This window comes from Caloenas nicobarica, chromosome 2 (genome assembly GCF_036013445.1).
Source record: "Caloenas nicobarica isolate bCalNic1 chromosome 2, bCalNic1.hap1, whole genome shotgun sequence".
Taxonomy (NCBI): Eukaryota; Metazoa; Chordata; class Aves; order Columbiformes; family Columbidae; genus Caloenas; species Caloenas nicobarica.
Window position 1 is genome coordinate 165061784 of NC_088246.1, and position 17496 is coordinate 165079279.

The window sequence follows — 17496 nt, forward strand, 5'->3', positions numbered from 1 at the left end:
CAGAGAAGGAGACTCCACAACCTCCCTGGGCAGCCTGGGCCAGGCTCTGGCACCCTCACCGGGAACAAGTTTCTTCTCATATTCAAGTGGAACCTCCTGTGTTCCAGTTTGCACCCATTGCCCCTTGTCCTGTCACTGGTTGTCACCCAGAAGAGCCTGGCTCCATCCTCCTGACACCCACCCTTTCCATATTGATCCCCATGAATGAGTCAGCCCTCAGTCTCCTCTTCCCCAGCTCCAGAGCCCCAGCTCCTCAGCCTTTCCTCACACGGGAGATGCTCCACTCCCTCCAGCATCTTGGTGGCTGCGCTGGACTCTCTCCAGCAGTTCCCTGTCCTGGAGCTGAGAGGCCCAGAACTGGACACAACATTCCAGATGAGGTCTCCCCAGGGCAGAGCAGAGGGGCAGGAGAACCTCTCTGACCTACTGACCACCCCCCTTCTAATCCTCCCTCATCCTCTTGCTGACCCACACTGGGAGCACCAGCAGGTGCTTTTCCCGTGATCCGCGGCCGTAGAAGCGGATCCCACTGTCCCCGCGCTCTGTGCGTGGCTGCTGCTCGGGGCAGGTACCTGGAGCTGCTCCGCCGGGGGAAACTGAGGCAGGGGGAGGGCTGGCAGCTGCAGGGGACTCTGCCCATTGCTGCTCCGGCCGGCTGGAGAGGATCAGCACAAGCCCCTGGCCAAACCGCCAGTTTAAGGACGGGTTTCTCACCCCAACGTGGCATTTTGGGGGTGGGATCGGTCAGACAGCGATACCACAGTGACAGAGCCAACAAGAGACACTCATGCTGGTTTTCCTTTCTCAGTTCACGTGTGGCCCGTTGAGCTTTTCTCCCAGCATCTCCCCTTTGTTTTCCAGATGGCTTTCGCAAGGTTGTCCACATCGAGCAGGGGGGACTGGTGAAGCCGGAGAAGGACGACACCGAGTTCCAGCATCCCTACTTCATCCGCGGCCAGGAGCATCTCCTGGAGAACATCAAGAGGAAGGTCACCAGCGTAAGTTTATACAGCACATCTTGCTCTAGATAAACTGTTGAAAAGCAGCGGATCAATCTGGAAAGCCCAAGCCTGCTCCAAGGGCTGATGGACATAGAGCCGTTGGTTATCGGTTTATGTTTTATTGGTTTTCTCCATGTTTTCAGCCATAGGTTCGTTATGAGGCTGCCAAGACGTCCCCCCTCTCCCACAGCCCCGACAGAACGCAGCAGCGCTCGGGCCTCGCAAACCAAATTGCTTCTGAGTTCAGGAAAAGGGGGCACTGGATTTGTCCTGTTGTTTTCCGAACGAGCAGCATCTGTTTGAGTTTAGCGTGATGGGGGGAAGTTTGCTGGATCCTCTGGAGAGGCTCAAGAGCAATTGTGCCTTTCAGTAGGAGGGAGAGTGATCACTAGTTGAGCTGCAGGATTTACTGAAAATGCCTCACGGAAGGAAAAATACGTATTATGCATACAGTGTGTGCACACAGACATGTGAGGATGTGTTAGATATAGTAGTGGAAAGAGGAAAAGGAAGGATAAGGTACCCAAATTATTTTAAATGTGTTAACCTCCAGCGTATCCCGAATATAAACTTACGCTTTTGCCCTTTGAACTCGCAGATGTGTTTTACAGCTGCCCCCGTTTCCTGAAATCCAGCATTGTGGCGTAGGTCCTGCGACGTGCTGGAGCAGCACTTGGTATTGGGAGTTCCCGAAATGCTGAGGGACTTCCCAGGCTAATTCATTCGTCCCGAAGTGTGGGCTGGAGGAGCCTGGTTTTGTCGTTCTTTTCCAAATATGAACCAAAGCAACGCGTAGAGAGCGGCTTGCTCTCGTGTCCATCCCAGGGCGCTCTCAGATAACCATCAGTGCCGTTTGCACTGAGGCGTTTAGTTCCTGCAGACATTTTCATGGTGGGCAGACACGTTAGGAGGATGCGAAGGGATCCTGAAGATGTACGAGCCGCTGGGAAGCGCGGGGAGAGGAGCCGCGATGGAGATGAGATGTGTTAACCCGCAGAAGTTGGTGGGCTCACAGACATCTCCGTGATGAACGTGAACATGCTGGGGCGTCATTGCTCCTGAGGATCTTAGCAGAAAAATCAACTCGGCTGCTCGGCCTCTTCCCCTGAGCAGCTTTAACGCTCATAGTGGGGACGAGGAGGATGTCGAGTGACGTCTGCCGCAGCGAGCTCCGCCGCCCTCCTGCTCCTGGGCTGCTTCTCTAACCCGCTAATGACTTGCTCAATTGCTAAGACCCATCCACAGCTCAGCACACGCAGCAGAGGCCCTTGAGAGTGCGCGAGAAGTGTTTATTCCCTGCGTTCCGTGCAGATGTGCTCCCCGCTCTCTGCAGCCGCAAAGTGCCGGTTTTAGGACCGTCACAGACACAAATGTCCCGGCCCGTTGCGTTTCTGGAGGTTCGTGTGGGTGCTGCCCTGCGCGTGCACCTCAGCACTGTATTTCTGAGCCAAAAAGACCGACCTTTTGAGGCTGCGGCAGAATTTGCCGTTTTCAAACAGCCGTCTGCTTCCAGCAAAGCTGCTTTGCAGGCGGCTGGTCTTAGTCCTGGGACGCAGTTCAGGTGCGAACGCAGCGCTTGGCCTAGAGAAGGAAGACAATCGTTTGCGGCATCAACTTCGAAGCTTCAATAACCGTTTTGTAGGGAGGAAACATCACTGACGTCTCCCTTTCTGCCTCCAGGTATCCAGTATAAAGAACGAGGATATAAAGGTTCGGCAAGACAACGTCACCAAGTTGCTGACGGACATCCAGGTGATGAAGGGGAAGCAGGAGAGCATGGACTCCAAGCTGATGGCCATGAAGCAGTATGTATGTGGGGAGGGGGTGCCACCAAATGCCACTTTGCTCCGCGCTTTCTGTCCCAAACCATCATTTTCCAGACCTTAGCCGCGGCGGCTGCTCGCTCTCCGCTCCGGCTGTCTCGGCAGCGTCACTGGGGCTGGAACAGGCTCGGGGATCCTTGGGACACGATTAAAACCCGTTAAAGACCTGGTGTCCCCGCCAGCGCGGTGCGACCTGCCCTGCGGTGTGGGTTGAAGGGCTGTGGAGGCTTTGGGAACGTCCTTCCCTGAGTCTCAGTCAGTGTGCGGTGCTGCGTTTCTCCCTGGTGGTTTTCTGTTTTCCTCCCACAAAGCACAAAATAAACCCCAGCTTAATCCCTGGATCAGCATTGTACTGTTAGCATGAAGTCCCTCTTAGTCTCCTTTCTTTCACCAATTTAATTCCAACTTGAACGTGGATAAATGTAGTTTCACCTAAGCTGAGGTTCATATTCATGAATATAGTGGCTTCTAAATGTTCTCGGCATCACAAAGTTAAAAGCAATTTAAATATTCTGCGTAATAGGGGCTCTAAAATGTCATACTAGTGGACATGCTGGCACTGAATTTGTGTGGAACGTTACTAAAAGCTTTCCAGACAAAAGGCGCCGTTTTCTGTTGAGATCAGGCACCCTCCTTCTGGCAAGTGGATATCGAGAGTGTCAGTGTTGGACTCGATGGTCTGAAAGGTCTTTTCCAACCCAAATAATTCTATGGTTCTATTCTGTCTTGTCTTGCGCTGCACCAGGGTATTTCGATGGTTCGGGATAACGTCTGCTGTCCGTCTGTCCCTCCCCCAGGCTCTTGGCTTCTGACTCGTGCCCGGTTCAGTTCTCACTGGGTGCTGCCCACCCGGCATCGCTGGGTTGGGAGGCAAACGGGGGGATCCAGGGTCTCGCTAGTAAACCGGCTTTACTGTGAGGGCTGCTCAGGGACTGCTGCTCCGGGCACCTTTTCCCTTCTCGCTCTGCAACTGCCTGAAAGGAGCTTGGAGCCAGGGGGGTCGGGCTCTGCTCCCCAGGAACAAGCGCCAGGAGCAGAGGAAACGGCCTCAAGTTGCGCCAGGGGAGGTTGAGGTTGGATCTGGGGAACAATTTCTTCCCCAAAGGGCTGTGGGGCATTGGAACAGGCTGCCCAGGGCAGTGCTGGAGTCACCGTCCCTGGAGGGGTTGGACAGACGGACATGAGGTTCTCAGGGATGTGGGTCAGTGCCAGGGGTGGGTTGTGGCTGGACTCGGTGACCTTGAGGGGCTTTTCCAACCAAAATGATTCTGTGATTCCCTTAGGCACCTTTCTACATCCGGATTTAAAGCTCCTCTTTGGTTCTTTTCTCCTGTTCACCTCCCCACAAAGCGGAGCGGATCACCCATCAGTGAAGTTTATTTTATTTCCCGCTTCCTCATCTCTGCCGGTGTTTCTAAGGAACTTGGCTCAGGGTCTCACGGCAAACAGAGCGAGCGGCCCCGTTCTTGTTGGAAAAGCGGGGTGGGGGCTCAAGGGGGCAGTTTCACCATAAAAGAACATTTTTTCCGCACTGTGATCCACAGCCAAGTCCCTTTTCTTGGATTTCATTACTAATTCCCATGATGTTGGGTTGCATATCTTGTGCTTGTGGATCTCCAGCCCCTCTGGTGTGTGTGGAAGGGGGGACGACCTGCTCTGTCTCCGAGGTCAGTCTAGATGGTTCCCAAAATCATTGGGAACGATTTGTTGTCCCAAACCCAGGGCTCCGTCATGTGCTATGCGAATACGCTGGGTCGTAGCACCCAGAGGTGAGAGGTTGTGTTTGTTGCAGAGCCGTGCGGGTCCGGATGCTGGAATAAAGCCAGCAAGATCAGCAGAAAGCGTTATGTCCAAAATCTAATCGCTGCGTTCAAATGCTAAAGAGCTAATTGGTTATACCTTTGCACATTGCATTACATTCTCCTTTCAGCGTGTAACAAGCAACATTCCGCTAAAGGACACTTTACCCGACGGTCTTGAGATATGAGCGAGACTCGACTGATTGTGCGGCTTCATAATGTCTAAAGCTGCAGGGTGAGCGGTGTCTGTAGTTCATGACCGGGTGTTTTGCAGGTCACTGTTGTCTTTGTTATATGAGCAGACCAACCTAAAACTGGAAGGGTTTCCCTCCCTTTAGGTCAGCGGTTGCAGACAGGATTCATTCTTTAAGCGATGACCACCCGGGTGTGAGCGCCCAGGCTCTGCTTCTCCTCGGGCTCTTGAAGACGAGAAAGAAAAGTGGGTTGTCCAGGGCTGCTGGTTGGTGGCAGCAGGTGGAAGGTTCGTGTGCCGTTATTGATAGGGCGGCTTTGGGGGTCTGTTTTCCCTTCCAAGCGAGCGAAGGGACGTGCCCGCCATGGCTTTGGATGCGAAGCTCCCACACAGCCCAGATGAAGCCCGAGAGCTGCCGGATCGGAGCGTCCTCGTGCGCCCGCGGCCGCCCGCACGTCCCGAAACAGGCCCCGCGGGATCTTCGGCAGCACGACGTGGCGGGAGCAGACCCGCCGGTGACTCCACGACGGGGTAAACTCGGCTGTCCCTGGGCTGGGAACCCTTTTTCAGCTTTCGTGGAAAAACAAGCAGTTTGCCACTCACCGCGGCTTGTGTCTCCCAGCAGCTCCGCTCGCAGCCGTTATCACGACAGGTTGGCGTGGGAGGCTTCTCTTTTGCGCGCTCATTTTCTGGCCCTGGCGACATGCAGAGCCCAGCACACGGTGCCCGTGTGAAGTTTCCTGCTTTTCGCGGCCCGGGGGCATGTTCTGAGATAAGTGTCTCGGCTCGCGTTCAGGATGAGAGCGCCCGCAAACGCATGACGGTCTCTAGGCTGCGTTCCGGCTGCGCCGCTGGCTCTTCCCAAAGCAAACATCAGCGTTATTAATTAAAACCGGGCTGGAAACCACTAGGTGGAGTGCCTACAGCAGGACTGGGAGCTCTGGGGTGGCAGAGAACTCACAACGGCTCAGACAGCAAAGCTTCCAGTTAATAAAAACCGTGGGTTTCGCTCTTTTGAAAGCTGGGCTGAGTGCTCTCCGTTTTTCCTGCCCGCTGCTCCGGCCTTCGCAGCCCCTCAGAACCGGTTTGTTCGATGTTCGCGGGTTCTCCGTGTCGCTCAATAGCCACAGCTCTGGAGTCAGCGTTTCATTATCTTTACTCTTTCCCGTCTTTATTAGCACTGGATCCCCACACTCGATGCTGGTCCTTCTCTGGAGGGCAGAGCGTCCAAGCCAGTTTCATGTCTTCATTTTCTCGGGAACTTGTGGTTAAGAATTCTCTTGCTCCTTGAACAATAGCCCATCCAATTCACCCAAGGTTGGTCTCCTTCCCTCTGGATCTGTAGCGCATCAGAGCGTCAGCTGGGTCTTATCGTCACGTCATTGTCACTTGTTTTCTTGATAAGTTTTTGGAGTGTTTTAGAGGGCCCACTGGTTCGCATCCCGTTGCGTCTCTGCGGTGGAGCTATTCCAGGTGCTTCTCCTTCCCCGTCCCCGCGCCGGTGTCAAGAGCCAACCTGCGATCATTTTGTGGACAAAATGACGTGGATTGAGCCCTTCAGGTCGTGCCTGTTGCTCTGCCGGTGTCCGGTGAATCGTGTTGGAATCGGAACCGGAATCCTGTTGGGTTCCTGCCGTAGCCACGACGTGTCTTTGTTGCAAGTTCCACGGGAATAATCCCTGTTAATCCTCCGGTGTGGAGGCTTGAAATACGTTAACGGCTCAATCCAGGAACCGTTTGTGTCTGCACGGGATGGAGCGGAACTTCAGACAGACCTGCTGCTTCATCGGATGACCAGCGCGCAGGAGATTTGGGGAAAAAACCCCAGTTCTGGCCGCCACAGGCTCGGCGAGGAGGAGCCCAGCGCCCAAAGAAACTCTGGTGCGTGTCGGTCTTTGAGGGAGAAGTTTAATAACAGAGACCTCCTGAATTGTTTCTGCACAGAAATAGAGATTGTGGCTCCAACTTCCTCGCGCTGCTCTTACCCAAACTTCTAAAAACCACCACTGAGCGTTCAAACGCCGGCGTGGATGAGCCGAAGTTGTTCATGTGAAGTGAACTTTGGCCAAAAATCTGAGCTTTTTTCAGCCGTGAGTTAGAGATGGGTTAATTTTGCTCTTAAAGCCAGCATGTTTTTGTTTGGCTAAGTGCAAGGTTGCTACAAATGAGGAATTTAGCTCTGAAAACGAGCTTGCAACGGGGCCAAAACATCCCGCGTTCGTTCTTTTTTTGATGTGAATGGTTGTACGTGGGGGCTCTCGGTCAACCATTGGCTTTGGAAATGTCACAGGTCTGACCACGAGCAGAGGAGCATGAATAGAGCTGGAGTGGGCAGGGTAAGAACGCTGGGTCGCTGAGCAACCCTCAGGAACAGAAATTACCAAAGTGAGCGCAAACCTGCTGAGTAACCAGTGCCCGGAGCCCTTTTCGCTGAAAAGGGAGAGCAAACGCCGACGTGCATCTCTGGAGGTAACTGCAGCCCGAGGAACCGTCGCTTGGCGGGTTTATGCAGTAACAGGGATGAAAATAGATAAAATTAGACTAGTGATAAGGTCTGTGCTCTTAAATAAAACTTCAAACGATATGGGGAGGACCGCGGTTGATCTCACCGCTGCACGTGGGAACTGGAGATTCCCCGTCCGAGCCGCAGCTGCAGGAGCGAATGCCCGGGGATGCTGCAGCTTGTGCTCTGCGCACCAGAATCGCAGCGTTCGGGGCTTTCCGCCGTGAAAATCTGATACCATGAGGCAAGCAGTACGTCCTGGAAAGATTGCAGTGCCCGGCGTCTTGTTCTCCTCTCCGCTCGCTGATCGGCCTGTCCCCGTCTTGCGGGTGTTTGAGGAATCCAACTCCCAAGCCTTTTCCCCGTGAACAGGGTGCGCTGGTAGCGCCAACGTGAGCTGGTTGCGATCAATGTGACTTTGCTCTCCGCCCGCGCTTGGATCTGCGCCGCGGCCGCCGCGGGGGAGCCGCTCCTGGGGCGTTCTGCGGGCGGCAGGGCGGGGGGAACGGGCGTTGTCCCCATTGCCCGGGGCTCAGAACGCGGGGCCGTGTCCCAGCTCTTCACCCGTGACCAGCGACGGGTCCCCGCACCGGCACGGTGACAAATCACACCTGGTTTGTGTCACCCGACGCGGCGACAGTCGTCTCCAAAGGGGTGAGGGTGCCAGAGGCACGAAGCTGTTTCTTAGTGCCCGAAGCGCTCCGTTCTTTGTTATTTTTTTCCTGTCGAAAGGCGTATTTTGAACCGGGGTCCACTTTAGCTAAACACACCAGGTGTGGTTTATATCAAGAAGCTTTGTTGGCATAAAAAAGAGGTTTACGGTCACAACTTGTCTTCTGTGGAAGGGAGATCTTCTTGAAAACACAGATGGGCTGAGGCTGGGACAGGGAAAGATGTTTGGGGGGTTTACTGGTTTGAATTGGAAATTTCTCTGGCGCATCCAATGTCACGCTCAGAGTAAAGGTCTCAAATCTTCTCCTATCGACTCAGCTCAAAAAGTCTCCCCAGAAGAGCCAGGACGGCGGTCAGACCCGTCTCCGCTCTCGTAGAACGGTGGAGGAGTTGCCGTCAGTCTCTGGCACTGGCAGCAAACGATGGAAATGCCGAACTTTGGGTCGGAACATATTTATAGTTTGTCAGCAGGTCCTTGAGTGGCCCCGGCCGGTGTCCCAGGGGCTCTGGGAGCCGGGACGTTGCGTCCCTGCGGTGCGGGGACGTCACCTGCTCGCGTCGGCTTAGGCTGCGCTTTCCTGCTCTGAGCCCCACGCGTTTGGGGCTTTTTCTTAGTTTTAGGGTGGGGTTTTTGTTGGGTTTGTGGGCGGTTTTTTTCTTCTCCTGGAAAACAGGAGTCCCTTGTCTGCTTCCGGGTATTTATGGGCCTCTGCAGACTTTTATTTTTAAAAAAAAGAGGCAAGCAAGTCTTGGGCGAAACAAGTGTCTGGACCGGCCGTGAGCTTTAGGGAAGGTTTTAATGGCCTTTGGTGCCTCCTGCCTTCCTGCTCTCGGAGTTACGGTCGCGTTGCACCGCGCTCCCTTTGTCCTCCTGGTTACCTCACGCAGAAAGATGCACAAAAAAGAGCAAATCTCCTCATTCTGGGTCCGGACAACCTGAGGCTCTTGTGCTGCTTGTTCCGAAGCGAGGAGTCGCGGTTGGTTCTGCGCCGCGGCGGAGCCTCCGGGCGCCCTTCTGCTCCTCCCTCCTCAGCTGCTCCTTCACATCATTAACAGTGCAAAATTACAGCTTTTTTCTGGTTCCACCCCCCCCCCCCCGTGCTTATCACAAAATGCAATTTATTGGAGCGTGCGAAGACGGGCCCTGCAGGCCGTTCTGTGGAGATTCACTAAGTCACAGTGCAGCCTGGAATTTCGGTTTTAGTGTTTCGTACCCAGCTTCAAAGAGCTTTTTCTAGCACGCCCCTCTCGTTTTCCTGCTCTCCCATCGCGGTACCTCACGCACGTCCCGTAACGTCGTTGTAACTCCTGCTCTTTCCCTCCAGGCTCATGGCCCAGCTTGAGCATCGCTTACTCAACATCTTCTCCAAATGCTTTGTGCTGGCGTTTGGGAAAGTGTCTCTTTTCACTCCGCTGCACCTTCTGTGTTTCTTATCGGTGCTGAGGCTTTGCTAGAACCGTTCTTAACAGGCCAAGCTTACCGAGTCTTGATATTTAAAGGGACTGTGTAACTACATGCTTAATTCACCAACAGCCGGGATGCTTTTACTCACGAGAAGTTTTGCGTTAAGAGCGTTACCGTCGGTATCTTTTCTATTTCTTTTATCTTGTGGTATTTTAGAACTGGAAAGGCATCAGCAAGGACTGCAGGAGAAGGGCAGGAGCCCGGGGCCGGTTTTTGCTCCATCCCCTTCGCTGGGCGCCGCTGCCTTCCCGGGATGTCCTCGCGCCAAGGGTGCTCGTTCGTGACTCCAAATCCGGAGCCGGTGACTGACCTCGCGTTCCTGCCCTTTCTTTTGGCTCCCGTTCTGCTTTCTTAGCTTCTGAAGCGCTGGCTCAGCCCAGCCAAATGTTTTCCTCTGGGCTTTCTAACTTGGAACTGTTGAGGTTTTTAAGCTGACGATGGCAATTAAAGCTGGCTCTGGGGGGGCCGCACTGACTCTCAGGTACTGAGCGACGTATCTTTATATTAAATTCATACATTCCTATAATGTTTGTCACCAGCGCCGGGTCTGTCGGCATCTTTCTGTAATTCCTCGTCTTCTGAGCCCCGTGCGCGGCTCTGTAAGGAGAGCGCTTCAGCTTTAGCGTAGGTGCGGCCACACACTTGTCTTTTCAGGTTGTAAACAATTAAAGATGACAACACTCGGACTTTTTCTTACCTGTATGGAGTCGAATGGTGGACAAGGATTTCTGTGCGGCCGTGGCGCTGCCCTGGGACGGCGCCGTGGTCATTATTAATATTACAAGTGTAACAAAACCAGCCTGAACGCTTGGGGAGCGGAAAACCCAACCAGCGCTTGAAATGGAGACGTTGGCTCTGAGTTTGGAAATGTTTGTCCACACAGGTTGTTTTGCAGGGAGGAAGGAGAGCCCTGCCCGCGCCGGCCCTGCCCGCGCCTGCCCTGCCCGTACCTGCCCTGCCTGTGCCTGCCCTGCCCGTACCTGCTGCCGCAGCCGTGGCAGGAAGGGGGTTCGCGGTCCCTCTTGGTGATTCATCGGCTCCTCTCCGGCCCCCGGGAGCCCCGGCGGCCCCGTGAGTTTCGTTCCAAACAGGTTGTGGAAAGCCGTGGTGTCCGCACCTGCTTCGAGCGCGTTCCCCGTGTCCCGCGGGGCTCGGCGCTGCCGGGGCCGCCGCCAGCGCTTCCTCCCCGCCGGGCCCCGGCGCTTTTACAAGGCCCCGGTCGCTCACACAACTGAAAAGTTAAAATGCCTCTGGACAAAAATAAATCTGAACAGACACAAGGACTTGGCCTTTCGCAGCACAATCCCTCTTCCTCAGAATTAGTTTACCGTCTGCAAACCCCCAGTAAATCATACCAAATAATTCTGACCCGTGTAGCTTGCTTGATGGCTTCAGGGTTCCAAAAGCAACACATATATTATCGTTTGACACTGACCTAAGGGGATAGAGTTTGCATTAGAACATTTGTTGAAAAGATTGAATCCATCAGCGTTAGGTGAGAGGAAAGCTGAGCTAGGACGGCACGGAGCCAACAAGGTGATATCCAAGTTTAGTCACCGTGCTCGGAAAAGCCTCGTTACCAGCAGCCCTCCCACCTTCGGGGAGCAAGGTGCTCCGCTTCAAACCCGCTTCAAACCCTCTGGGGTTTAGTCCCAGCCTCAGCATTAGGCAGAACTTTGCAACCCTGGTTCTCTCTTCACCTTTTCCTCGGCAGCCCTGCGAGCGCAAGTGGTTCGTTCTGCACGTCTGGCCTGGCGTGGAAAAACTGAGGCCCGGTCTGTGTAGCGAAGACGTCGGGTTTGTAAGATGATCCGCTGGGAAGCAGCCGGCCGGCTGTTTTCTGTGGCTCCCGCCGTGCTTTCCGAGCTCGGTGGATCTGGGGTCCCGCTCTGCAGCCCGGCCCAGCGGTGTTTGGGAGCGGAGGGACGTGCTCCCCGGAGCCGCATTGCCAGCAGGTCACGCACCCTGCGCGTCTGAACCACGTTTAGCTTTGAGGCTTTTGTACACAGGTCCGTTTACGGGCCAAGTTGGACATAGGCGCCAGTAGTGACCGAGGGACCAGGCCTGTGCTGCTGGCTGTCTGGCTGTCTGTCTGCCACCCAACCCTGGCTGTCTGTCTGCCACCCAACCCTGGCTGTCTGTCTGTCACCCAACCCTGTCTGTCTGTCTGTCACCCATCCCTGTTGTCTGTCACCCAACCCTGTCTGTGACTGTGCTTTGCCGTCTGCACCCAGACCTTTACCAAAAGAGTCTTCTGGCGGCAGTAGTGATCCGCGGTGTTGCGCGGAGCGGCTCTGCCCGCCGGAATGGGACGGGATGAGGGAGCGTCTTGTCCTCGGGGGCCGCGTCCCGGCGCAGCTGAGCAGCCGCCACGTCGCTCTGCATTGGAAGAGCCTTTTCCTTTGTGCGGCAGCTCGGGGCGGGCAGCTGGGCGGCATCTGTGTGTCCCTGCGCCCTCCGCCGCGCTGCTCCCCGCTTATTAACTGCCTGTTTCCTCCTGAAAGAAATGGCATTAGGATGAATTACAGCCCTGTTGGCGAGAATCTCTATCAAGCAGCTTCGGCGGGGGCTCTACTTCTCAGTTCACTGGCGCTCGTCAGGAAATAACAAATTACGATTTTTTACCTCGTTGCTGAGTTTCCTTTTCAAAATACGTGGGAATGCAGCGAGCGGAGTTAAGTAATGACATGCTCCTGGTTCGGGTTTGGAAGTGAGACATCACTTGTGTGTGTGCAGGAAACCTGGAAGGACAGCGATGTCGGGGGGTGCAGCAGAGGGAGCCGTGCACATCGCGGGGTCACGGGAGTCGGCAGCGGCGTCAAAGTGACCTCCGGCAGGAAAACCGCGGGGTGCGAGTTGAGAGAAGGGAACGGAGCTGGTGAGGGGCTGGAGCACAAGGGTGATGGGAGCGGCTGAGGGAGCTGGGGGTTCAGCTGGAGAACAGGAGCTGAGGGGAGACCTTCTGATCTCTGACCTGCCTGAAAGGAGCTTGGAGCCAGGGGGGGTCGGGCTCTGCTCCCCAGGAACAAGCGCCAGGACCAGAGGAAACGGCCTCAAGTTGCGCCAGGGGAGGTTGAGGTTGGATCTGGGGAACAATTTCTTCCCCAAAGGGCTGTGGGGCATTGGAACAGGCTGCCCAGGGCAGTGCTGGAGTCACCGTCCTGGAGGGGTTGGACAGACGGACGTGAGGTTCTCAGGGACAGGGGGCAGTGCCGGGGTGGGTTATGCTTGGACTCCATGATCTTGAGGGGCTTTTCCAACCAAAATTCTGTGATTCTACTCTGCTAATGGACCTTCCATCGTCCCGTTTCATGTAATCTGAGGGAACAATCACCTCCGGCTTTAGGCCGTTGCTGGGCTGTGCACGGAGGAAGGACCGTCAGGTGCCACCGCTGTCCCCAGCCTTGCGCAGAGCTGGAGGTGACAGTGATAGGCCGCACCATCGGCTGCTCTTTTTGCTTTGGGTATTAAGCATATTAAAGCCGGAGCATTTGCCCCTTCAAAAGGAGGTGGCGAGAGCGTTTGCGCTGGAAGGGGAATGCGGCTCCTGGAACCCAGTTACCATTAAGCGTCATTTTATGGAAGGAAAAGTCCATGTTTGGTTTGAGCCAGGCTCCTTCTGCCTTTATTTGATTCCTTCTAGTTATCAAACAGGCAACGAACAACTAGTGTTTATTCAACAATTTTGCCACCCGTGACTTCTGTAGGCACCTCTCTTGCAATCTGAAGAGCCATACTGTGTGATCTCATTCCCCGTACGGAAATCTCTCTTGCTTTTCGCAGTCGAGAACGAAAACCGTACCCGGTATTCAGGGTGCGGGCGCATTCTGAATCTCTTCAGCGTCGTTTTGGTGTTCTGTATACCAAAGGAAAATTGTTCACAATGAGAGCTATCAGCTATTCGAATAATGTCCCCGGGGAAGCGGTGGGTTCCCCAACATTGGCCACGTTGAAGGTTCAGCTGGACAGGGCGCTGGGTCAGCTTGGCTAGACCGGGCTTTGCCGAGAAAGCTTGGACCAGACGATCCTTGAGGTCCCTTCCAACATGGGATTCGATGATTCTCTCTGCATAATTAAATGTTTCCCCAGAGCCTCAAAGGAAAGGGATACCTGCGTGTCCAGGCATGGCCGCGGTGCTGCCACGGGAAGGGCTGGGTTTCCGCGGCGCCGTTTGGCCGTCCCTAATTCCACGTGTGCTAATTCTTCATTTTGCCACTCGCCACGCGAGCGTCGTTGGCCGAGCTCTGGCTCTCCCAGCCTCGCGCTGAGACTGTGGTCTGCGCTTTTATGACCTCTAAATTGGACAATTGTAATGTGTTGTTTTACGGCCTTCCTGCGCAAAGGTTGCGCCGGCTCCAGCTGTTCGGAGACCGCAGCCAAAACGCTTTCCTACCGTGGCCCCCGCATGTCGGGCTGGTCCCGGGGGCCCCGCGCTGGCTCCGGCTCAAACATCAGCTTGATCTTAACATCGCTTTGATGGCTTATAATGCTGAGTATAACGGGGGATCTGCGCGTTTTATCTACGCTGCTGCTTTTTATGAGCTTTAGTCACTGCTTGAGATCATCTGAAGTCGGTTTTATTGGTCATTCCAAACCAGAGGTTAAAGACCTGTGGAATACTCGTTTTTCAGGGCAGCAATCTCAATCTGAAATTAATTACCGCCGCGGGCTGACGTGCTGATGTTAAAACAACTCAGCCCGGCTGGCATCTCTTAACCCCGGGTTGCAGGTGAGCTCCTTTCCAGCAGGTTGGTGGTCACGGTCCGTGACGGGGTTTTCTCCTTGCCCCGCGCACTCTGCTCTCTTGCGCCGGGCAGCACGTGCAGAACTCGCCCACCTCCCCGTTTCGCACCATCTCCCCCGTTGCCCAGCGTGTCCCGTTCTCCGTGCCTCATCTTCACTGATCTGCTTTTTCAGAATATTCTGGAGGAACCAAACAGCGTTTGCTTTCCTCTCTCCACATCCGCCTGAAATAGTTCAGAAAAACGTATTGAATGAAGCAGATTCGGCTGGTTCACTGGGAGGAGGAGGAACAGTGCGGCGCTCAATGGAATTGCTTTTGATGTTGGATCAACGTCCCTGTTTCGCTCATAATGTGCTAGTGGGTGTTACCGCGATGCGGCTGAAGTTCAGTGCTTGTCTCGCATGAGGACATTAAATACTTAGGTCACAAGCGCGGCTTAACCCTGCGCTCAGGATTGAGGAGAACCCCCCGCTACTCACAGGTCGGGTCGTCGTGAGCTGGTTTTTCTGGGTCAGTTCTTTAAAAAAGCTTCAGGTGGTGTAAGAGCCACTCTGCTCGTGGCTGCTTTAGGCCGAGAGCTGTGTGCAGATAACGTGTCAGGGTCCCGAGATAACAAGCTTTTTAATTGACCCGTGGGTTTATTTGGCCAGACGGTTCGTCTTTACTGACACAAAGGAATGTCTCTTCCCCTGGTCGCATGAACCGGTGCTGCCTGAACATTCTGCTGTAGTTAAAATGGTTTTAAAAGGTGATTTAATACCAACTGGGTCCATCCACCTCTGTGAGACCCCAGGTTTAGGGAGCAGGTGACTGGTTTTTGAGGTGACGTTTCACACTCGAGAGCATCTGCCTGTCGATGCTGCAAAAACCCCCGTTTCTGCAGCTCCAGAGAACTGTGGTGTTTTCTCCCAGACCAACGTTCCTCTGCTGGAACTTCTCTGCTCCGTTTGTGACCAGTTCCAGACGTGTCCCGGGTAAGCCCTGTTCCCCCAGCTCTCCCTAGGGCAGCGGCTCTCCTGAACGGTTCGCCGAGTTCTTTCCAGATGTTTTGCTTGAAAATTGAGATTAAATCCTCGCCGGGCAATGATTGAAACTATTTCTCTGCAGCAAAAGGCTTCGTGGCTTTCTTGGAGCAAGCGAAGGGGCCAGCAGCTCTCGGAGGCTGTGACCCATAAATCCTGGTCTGCTGCAGTGAAAGATGCTGCGGGTACCGACGGAAAGTGAAACTGGGTGAAGAAATCAGTTTAAAAGTCAGGGAAATCACTGTTATTAGGAAGGTCAGACTCTCCTCTAAGCTCAGGTGCTGCTCCCTCCTCATGTTGCTGAAAAGCAACAAAAAAGCATGGTTTTGTGCCTGGCTCATTAGGCGGCTGGTATTAGGGCTCCAAACCAAAGCTTTTCTCTGCGTACCGGGTGCGTTACGTGACACGTTTGGAAAACCACTTTTCCTTTCCGCGTCCTGCTCCTTGCCGCCGGTGACACCGGCGCGTTCCGCGCTCTGCCGCTGCTTCTGTCTGCAGAAACGCCGCTGCGTTCTCTGGCGGGCTCAGCGGGCTGATAAAAAGAAAGCAAAAGCCATGCTGGAAGCCCTGTGATGGCGGCGGGTGGTTTGCATCCCTGCGCAGTCAGCAGAATGCATTCAGTCTTGGTGGGGGCAGTCATTAATCATTAAGCATTAATATTCCGTGTTCCTGAGCTGTTTCCAGACTCTAAAGCAAGAGCCATTTACAGCTAATTCACCCTTTTCCAAGAGTGAATCCCCCCCCAAGGTTATACCTGCTGGAGAGTCAAGATTCCAAGCACTCGAGCCAGGATTCAGATCACTTTTTCAGTCGAGTAGCTCATTTAGTGCGGACTAAGACACAGCTGCTTCCTTCTGCTGCACAACTGGTGTTACTGGGAATGACGGCCTGCGCTGACCGGTGTTACTGGGAATGACGGCCTGCGCCGACTGGTGTTACTGGGAATGAACACCTGCACTGACCGGTGTTACTGGGAATGAGCACCTGCGCTGACCGGTGTTACTGGGAATGACGGCCTGCGCTGACCGGTGTTACTGGAATGACGGCCTGCGCTGGGAGCCCCGTCCTGCCCACGGCGGTCTCTGCCGGGATGGTTGGGTTGCCCCGAGCTCTGTCGCTGACCCTGGACGTGCCGTGTTCCCTGGGAGGTACCGGCCCTTGGGACACTGGAACCCTGCTCTGGGTTCGCCGGCACCGTCCGCGTGTCATGGGCGGCAGGATGGTCCCCAAGGCCCGGGAGCTGCTGTCTCCAGTGTTGATCTGCAAACAAGAGCCTAAATCACTGAGTCCCAGGATGTCAGGGGTTGGAAGGGACCTCGGGAGCTCACCCAGTGCAACCCCCCGCCGGAGCAGGAACACCCAGCTGAGGTTACACAGAAGGTGTCCAGGCGGGTTGGAATGTCTGCAGAGAAGGAGACTCCACCACCTCCCTGGGCAGCCTGGGCCAGGCTCTGCCACCCTCACCGGGAACAAGTTTCTTCTCATATTCAAGTGGAACCTCCTGTGTTCCAGTTTGCACCCACTGCCCCTTGTCCTGTCACTGGTTGTCACCCAGAAGAGCCTGGCTGCATCCTCCTGACACTGCCCCTTTCCATATTGATCCCCATGAATGAGTCACCCCTCAGTCTCCTCTTCCCCAGCTCAGAGCCCCAGCTCCTCAGCCTTTCCTCACACGGGAGATGCTCCACTCCCTCCAGCATCTCCGTGGCTCTAAATGCTCGTTTGAGCAGAGGGACAGTTTGCAAGACACCGCGAGAAGGGTCCAAGTCAGGATTTAACTGCAAACAGGGGTTATACAGATGCAGAGTGAGGACTTAAAAGGTGACAAGGTGTCGAATCATCAAATAGTTTGGGGTGGAAGGGACTGCGGTGGTGTACAGCTTCCTCAGAGGGGAGCTGGAGGGGCAGGCGCCAAACTCTTCTCTCTGTGACCGTGACAGACCCCAGGGAACGGCAGAAGATGTGCCAGGGAGGGTCAGTTGGACACGAGGAAAAGGTTCTTCACCCAGAGGTGCTGGACACTGAACAGGCTCCCCAGGGAGGTGTCCCGGCCCCAACCTGACAGTGTTCAAGAAGAGACTGGACACCGTCCTCAGACCCACGGGGTGACCTGTGGGGTGTCCTGTGCAGGGACAGGAGCTGGAACCGATGATCCCGTGGGTCCCTTCCAGCTCAGGACACTCTGATTCCAAAGTGATCTAGTTCAAATCAGAGGTCGTGCTCCTGCAGCTTCTGACAGTGCCGTTCCAAAGGAGCTGGCGGCCCGCGCACTGC

General features: G+C 54.8%; 1 protein-coding gene across 1 annotated transcript in view; it reads left to right on the plus strand.

Moving 5' to 3' along the window:
• HSF1 (heat shock transcription factor 1) overlaps nt 1–17496 on the plus strand; it is a 68273-nt gene that overhangs the window by 21896 nt on the left and 28881 nt on the right. The window contains exons 3-4 of the mRNA XM_065627376.1: nt 862–998; nt 2682–2806. Coding sequence (XP_065483448.1) covers nt 862–998; nt 2682–2806 — 262 coding nt within the window. The remainder of the gene's footprint in view (nt 1–861; nt 999–2681; nt 2807–17496) is intronic.